Genomic DNA, 7,828 nt, shown 5'->3' with positions numbered 1-7,828 from the left:
ATATATATATTTTTTTGGGGGGGAGGGTTGAGTCCTTAGAAATGTCTACATATAATATCATATTATTTATGGATAAAAACATGTTTAATTTTTCTCTTTGGATTTCTTTTCTGGATGCTTTTATCCCTCTGTTACTCTACCCCCCTTATTGCACTGGCTAGAATCTCCCAAGACAACATTGAACTGAAGTTGTAACACTTGACTTCCTTGTCTTATTTCTAATCCTTGGAAGGAAAGTGTTCAGTAATTAAGGGTAATTTTTGTTAGGTAAAGGGCATATATACAAGTTTCCTTCTATTCCTAGTTTGTTGAGAGTTTTTGTGAAGAATGGTTGTTGGATTTTTTCAGATGGTTTTCTATGTCTACTGAAATGATCATGTGTTTTTTGTCTTTCATTCTATTAAGATGGTGTATTGCATTAGTTGACTTTCAGATATTAAATAAATATTCATTAGGTATGGCATACATATTGTTTAATTTGGTTTGGTAATATTTTGCTAAAAAGTTTTGTATTCATCTTCATGAGAGATATTTGCAGACTCTTTTCATGTGTGGTCTTTGTCTGCCTTTGGTATGAGGGTAACATTGGTCTCAAGGAATGAGTGGGGAATTGTTCCCTCCTGTATTTTCTGAGAATGTGTGCAGATTGGTATCATTTCTTCTTCAAATATTTGATGAGATTTATCAGCAGAGCCATATGGACCTGGGCTTCTCTTTATGACAAAATTTTAAATTACTAACTCATTTCCTTTAGTTGGTATAGGCCTATTCAGATTTTCTATTGTCTTTGGGTATCTGTGTCTTTCTAAGAATTTGCATCTTTCAAGGAATTTGCCCCTTTCATAGAAATTGTCTAATTTGTCGGGACAAAGTTGCTTATAATATTCCCTTATAATCCTTTTAATTTCTGTAGGGTCAGTAATGGTGTCCCCTCTTTCTTCCTGAATGTGGTAATTTGTATCTTCAAGGTCTTACGCTTCATTGATTTTATCTATTGTTTTTCTGTTTTCTATTTCATTGATTTTTCCTCTCGGGTTTTTTATCCTTCCTTCTGCAAGCTTAGATTTTCTTTTTCTCATTTCTTAAGTTGGAAGCTTAGGTTATATTTTAGTGTACTTTTATCCCTCTGTTTCTCTTCTCAACACTCTATTCTCAATACTTTTGATAGCAGATGTGTGGAGGTTTTCTCCAAACCAAGCTATTATCCAGTTCTCTGTAAATACCAACTTGGTGTCCTACAATGCAATTTAATTCTGACACTGTCTTCTTGGGGTTGGTGCAGATCTCATAGGTTAAGAGATCAGTCTCACAAGACTGCATCCCTCCCCTCACTTCAGACACCAATGGCAAATCCAAGTTGTCACCAGTGCTTCTGACCAACTGGCTATAAATTGGAGATTCCCACTACCCCCTCTTTGGGTGCAATAATTTTCTAGAATGGTTCACAGAACTTAGGAAAACAGCTTACTTACTAGATTACCAGTTCATTATAAAAGGATGAAATTCAGGGACAGCCAGATGGAAGAGATACATAGGGAAAGATATGGGGGAAGGAACACAAAGCTTTCAAGTCCTCTTCAGCATGCCACTCTTTAGCACCTTCATGCATTCACCAACCTGGAAACTCTGAACCCTGTGCTTTAGAGATTTTTTATGGAGGATTAGTTGATTAAATACTAGGCCATGAGTCATTCACTCACCTCCAGCCCCTTTCCCCTCTCTAGAGTTCAGTGGGTTGAAGTGGAAAGTTGCAATCCTCTGACCACATGGGTTGATTCCCCTGGCAACTAGCCTTCATGCTGAGATTAGTTAGAAGCCCTTCATCACAAGTCATCTCATTAGCATACAAACAGATCATCACTTGAGAGATTCCAAAGGTTTTAGGAGCTGTGTGCCAGGAAATGGGGCAGAGACCAAATATTTCTCGACCTATGAACCAGGAGGTCACAGTTCGATTACCAGTCAGGGCACATGCCCGGGTTGTGGGCTCAGTCCTCAGTGTGAGGTGTGCAGGAGGCACCAATCAATGATTCTCACTCATCATCATCATTCTCTCTCTCTCTCTCTCTCTCTCTCTCTCTCTCTCTCTCTCTCTCCCCTCTTCCTCTATGAAATCAATAAAAATATTTAAAAAATAAAAAAATACTTTTATTAGAGCTCATAAAATACATTTTTATTTTCAGGGAGAAGTTGCTGAAGTTACATTTGTAGGTGCTAACCCAAAGAATTCAGCAGAAAATCGGGTAAGCATCAATGATTCTTTTTATAAATTTAAATTCACTATTTAGCCTTTCATACACTTGACTATCCCTTTGGTTAACAACAGTAGGATTTTGCAGGTGTGGGGGAAGTTTTAGTGGGAACAGGTAATGTGGAATTGAATCTGGAAAATAAACATATAGAAAACATTTCGCTGGCTCTACTTAGGACCAAATATAGCACAATGAGAATGACATTGTCTCCTGAGAAGATGCAAATTTAAATAAAATCTCATTTATGTATTCCAATCTAAAAATTCAACTACATTTGGTAGAATAATCAAAGGCCCAAGAGTGCAGTGTTTCTTTGGCTCCCTCCTACTCCCTCTGGCTCCTCCCCTCCTACTCTGCTGCCTCTGGTCCTGCCTCTACTGTTACGGATAATCATGGATCTCTGAGTGGGGACACTCTCCTGGCTTGGAGCCCTGATCCATGTGCTTTACTTTATCTTGCATTGTCCATTTCCTATTCTTTGCTACTGACTATAATAGGATAGTTATTTATTAATCTTAAAAAGTGACACATCCCTAATGTGAAAACAGATAGTATAAAAGTGCTTAAGATAGAATGTGAAAGGACCCCTCTATTCATAAACCTTTTTAGAAGTAATCTCTGTTAATAGTAGGTTACATATCATTTCATTCCTTTTTGTTTTATCATACATATATATGACAAAGTGTATATATGTTATATGTCTATTAATAAAATGAAGTAATTTTCTCTGCAACTCCGAGTGTTTTTGTAAGTACACAAGCAATAACCAGACACCTTCTAGTTATAAAAATTCAAAGAATAAATAAATATAGAGAAAAAAGGGAATGGGTATATGAAAGTGATTTCAAGGTCAGACACTCTATTGATAAGCCATTCTTCCCAGGGCCCATTGTCACTTAGAAACCCAAATACCTTTCTTCCAAATGAGCCTTCCCACTTCTGTTCATTAAAATATTATTATTGCTTTGATAACAATTGTGGCAATATGGCATTATCTAAAGGGCATTGGGGAAAATGTTCTGCTTCGGTAATTAACATATACCTGTTTGAAATAATTTCTCTAGGCATTCAATCTGTGCCAGAGATTTACATGTTCATAACATTATTTTTCTGAGGAGGGCAAAGTGTTGTAGTAAAACTGCAGGAGTAGCTATCACTTGATATCCTTAGGGTGGAGAAATGTTCTCATCATTATCGCCATGGAGAAGCAGAAGAGCAGAATGCTTAAAGCACTGGAGTGAGAATAAAATTATTTCCTAAGAAGGCTCTGGGACTCAGCGTAAAACAGTTTCCAGTACGCTTTATTAGTAATAATCATCATATCCTCACCACTATTTATTGAAAGCTTACTATTTGCATGTACTAGGCTAAGTGTTTTAGGTACATCATCATGTGAATCTAATTTAATCCTTGCTACTATTCAATGAATTATATTTTATTGTCCCTATTTTACTGAAGCCTAGAGAGATTAAGTAACTTTTATTAAATATTAACTAATTATGTAACTGGAAGAGATTAAGGTTAGGAGGCGGGGAAAGGATAGTCATATAATTCACATATGCCGTGGCCAAGACTTGTTCTCTGATTTGTACTCTAGACTTAGGAACTAGAGCCCACTCTATTTTCTACCCCATCTAAAGCACTGCGCCCCCCCCCCCATGTCCCTCTGCTCTAATTGGCAAAAGAAGCTCTCTTCACACATAACCATGGTTATAAAAACTTCTCTATTGAATATAGTCCATCAGTTGATTAACTAGGAAATAATTTGAACTAATCCCCTGGCCCAGCAGTAAGTAAGTGATCCATTCAGCAGAAGTTGATTCAAATACCTGTAAATGGCAGGTATCATGGGCTGTGATGGAGAAAGGTGGAGTAGATACAAGTCATGCCCTTAAGGACAACAATATAAGATTTTTTTTTGGTGGCAAAATGGAGATTTATGGCCTTTATAGCATTTAATTTGTTATATTATTCAAATCTGTGCTTTATCTGAAGCCGAATTCTTGGTCTGAAAGAAATTATTATAGCCATTTTCCAATGGGAAAATAAAATTTGCTTATGATGAGATTTCTAGAAATCCGTGATAAAATACAGGAATTTCTTTTAGCACCCAGGATAGAGAGGATTTATGCATTCTTTCAATTCTTTCACTTGGGAAGGCATATTTACTAATAATTCATATACCTGGAGTTGGAAAGATGAGGAGACCCTTTTCCCCTCCTAAATCTTGAGGTGACTAGGGAAGCTCTTGGAATATGGGTCAATTAACCTGTCATGAAAAGGTTTGATTTATGCCTTTTTGAAATCTCAAGTTTTATTCTGTCTCTTCTCTGCCCTCATTACCAAAATTTGCTATCAGCTCTGAAATTATGCTTTATTCAAATTTCTTTAAAAAGTCATGGTTTTTTAATAGACTGGATAAATTAACATTCTACAGATATTGCATCGAATGTTAAGAGGAACACAATAAGAATTTGGGTGAAATTCTAATACATTTTTTACTCAAGGTATTGCTAGGTTAGCACCAAGTCAACAAGGGGAGTATTCACAGACAGGGTCCTTCTGTGACTGTTCAGTGTCTGATCAGTTATGTTAATTGCATTTCAGACCCATCAGACTTTCCTCACTGTGGAGAAATATGAGGACGCTTCAGCGACATGGCAGGTGGTACATAATGATGCCTCCTGGGAGACTCGGTGAGCATGTCTATTGAATATTTTGTCTTTCAGGTCTTGAAAATAGTTGGTTAGTAATGTAGGGAAGACAAATGGGAAGACTGGCTCAATACATGATATTAATGATAGCAAATTCCCAAGGAGCTGTCCGGCCATATTTAGTTGATTTATTAGACCTCATTTCGATTCTGTTTTTCTACAAAATGGTGGTGTGTGCCTCTGGAAGATTAGGTGCTAATGAGGTTATGGCCTCCATTCTCATAAACATCTGTTAATTTTTTTTCCATAGTCAAAGACATTAGTCCTAAAAGCTGTCTAGCCTTCTTGCAAATTGGTTGAAAGGGGTGCTGGGTGAAGGTGATGAGAGAGCTCTGTAGAGCCTGGCATTCCTTCTGGAAAAAGAATGAGTCCATACCCAACAAATATTGTGTGTTTATATATGGTCCAGGATTCTTCATTTGAATTGCCAAAACAAAGGAGCTGAGTGTTTACCTCAGAAAGAAGTACGCTCAGGGTCTTCAAAAGACACATTGCTGTGCCTTTTGTTACCAAATGCCTGAGCTGACTAGATATTTTGAAGATTAAAAACGTGTCTAAAATAAGAAAATGTTTCTGTTCCCAATCTTACAAATTTCACCACAGGACAGTGGCATGGAAGTGGGGGACATTTTTGGCAATTTGTTTCTAATTCAGATCACCTTAAACTAAGTGACTATTTGCATGTAGGTTTGGTTCACATGGGTAACTGAAAATAGAGATTTGATAGCCATACCTAAATATGGACGTACCTTTTTCCTCTGATCTTTAGGACTCTAGGGTATAGGTGGCTTAAAAACAAGGAGTAAATACATATTTATTGTTAACGTAAGGTTATACAGATAGTAAAATAAAAGGCTGATTTATTTTCAAAAGCTCAAAATCAGAATAGCAGTCCACACTGAGATGATGTCTAGCTCTCTGCTTTGTTCATCAGCAGCAGTTCAAGAGCACCAAGCTTATTACTGAGAAACAGAATGATGAGCCCATGTGGCCCTTGTGTCCATGGGATTTACTCTCTACATAACTGAGGATATCAGTCAATTAGCGCATCCTGTCTCACTGTATCTAGAAGAGGATCTGAACCCCATGTCCTGGTCTATAAGAACCAGTGATTTGACTCCATCTGTTTCTGTCATCTTAACCACACCTCCACAGTTTACTCTGTCCTAATTCCACTGACCTGCGTCCTGTTCCTTGGTTGTACCAAGTTTGTTCCTGCTTCGGACACTTTGCACTCTCTGTCCCCTCTTCCTTTAAGCATGTGCGGGCTCGGTTTAAATGATACCTCCTTAGAGATACCTGTCTTACTGATTTCACATATCAGTTTTAAGGTTATTTGTGGTTTACTTATTGCCTTTCTTCTATCATTGAGAAAAACAGAAACTTTGGACCATGTCTGTCTTGCTCACTACCATGTCCTCAGAATAGAGTCCGGCACATATGCCATTAGAAGTGTCAGTTAACGCAGAGGATGTCAAGGGGGAAAGGGTGCTATAGCAGTTCTAAAGCAGGAGACATCCGTGTTCTGCATATCAGATAAGCCTTCCTGGGATGGCTAGAGTTTAGGACATTAGAAGATGGAACAAGCAAAGGTATTTCTACAAATGGCTGTTCCCTACAGGTCCTTCTCTAGGAAGGAAGTATTTATCTCTGTTCTGTTCATTGCTATACTCTGAATATCTAGATTAGTGCCTTGTTCATATTCATTTAATGAGTAATCATGTGTTTTTCTAACCTCACACTTTTTAAAGAATAAAATTGGATTTGTTTGTTTGTTTCCTACCAACAGTTTCTATTGGCACAAGGGATTATTGGGTCATAGCAATGCAACGATACAATGGCATATTCCAGATACTGCCAAGCCTGGGATCTACAGAATAAGATACTTTGGACACAATCGGAAGCAGGACTTTCTCAAGCCCGCTGTCATACTTTCATTTGAAAGTACTTCCTCCGATTTTGAAGTTGTAACTACTTAGTGAAAAGTTGACACAGCATTTAAAGTTTTGCTCTGTATAAATTATGTCACTGATTTTATATGAATGTAAACTATTCTGATGACTTCTATAGTTGTCCCAGTTTGGAGTTTACTGCTAATGGGACAGAGATGTGTGTGTGTGTGTGTGTGTGTGTGTGTGTGTGTGTGTGATATGTATGCATTCCATTTACCTTGCTCTAGCAATTTTTACCTCATGGTCTACAGCATGATTTCCCTTGGGAACTTGTGGCTGTTTAAAGCAACAGTTCTCCCTATATAAAGCCTCTGAAATGTAAGAGTGGTTGAAGATGTGTGAACAAAGTTTAAACTATTTATTTATAGAGTTATTGAATGTTAGCACTGGAAAAGCTTAGAGAGATTACCTAGTTTGACCCTTCATTTTGCAGATGGGAAACATAAAATTTTATGGATTTAAGATTAGCATAAAGCTACCCGACCTTTCCCGTCAGTCACATTTAAAGAACAGTATATAAATATCGACCATAAATATATAAGCCCTGTTAGAGAAAGTAGCATGAAAACTAGCATGCCAGTGTTTCTGTATTGAGCACAGCCTTTCAGAGCAGTCACTCTGGGGTTGATGTGCCCAATCCAGATTTATCGCTGATGCACAAATCATTTCTGGAATTGCCTTCAGAGCCCACTTACAGAAAGTGAGACTTGTAATATTTGGATTATGCCTTGTGTTTCCCTAAGTGCCCTTATCCCACTCAGTTGTATCTCTTATTCCCAAGACTTGTTCTCGGTGATTTTTGACCATTCTCACTTATCCAATTTACCCCCCAAACCACAAAGCTTTGCTTTTAGTGTAGATATTAAAATGAAAGTGATGTTGACTTAGAAGGGAGTCCTCAAAGGGGAGG

General features: G+C 37.6%; 1 protein-coding gene across 2 annotated transcripts in view; it reads left to right on the top strand.

The window, feature by feature from the left end:
• LOC102426765 (putative neutral ceramidase C) overlaps positions 1-7,033 on the top strand; it is a 25,425-nt gene extending 18,392 nt beyond the window's left edge. For both annotated transcript variants that reach the window (XM_023744994.1, XM_023744993.1), the window contains 3 exons: positions 2,184-2,243; positions 4,860-4,948; positions 6,756-7,033. In XM_023744994.1, coding sequence (XP_023600762.1) covers positions 2,184-2,243; positions 4,860-4,948; positions 6,756-6,945 — 339 coding nt within the window. In that variant the 3' untranslated portion in view covers positions 6,946-7,033. The remainder of the gene's footprint in view (positions 1-2,183; positions 2,244-4,859; positions 4,949-6,755) is intronic.
• Positions 7,034-7,828: the final 795 nt, after the last annotated feature.

This window comes from Myotis lucifugus, unplaced genomic scaffold, assembly GCF_000147115.1.
Source record: "Myotis lucifugus unplaced genomic scaffold, Myoluc2.0 scaffold_506, whole genome shotgun sequence".
NCBI lineage: Eukaryota > Metazoa > Chordata > Mammalia > Chiroptera > Vespertilionidae > Myotis > Myotis lucifugus.
This window is presented reverse-complemented; position numbering and strand designations above follow the sequence as displayed.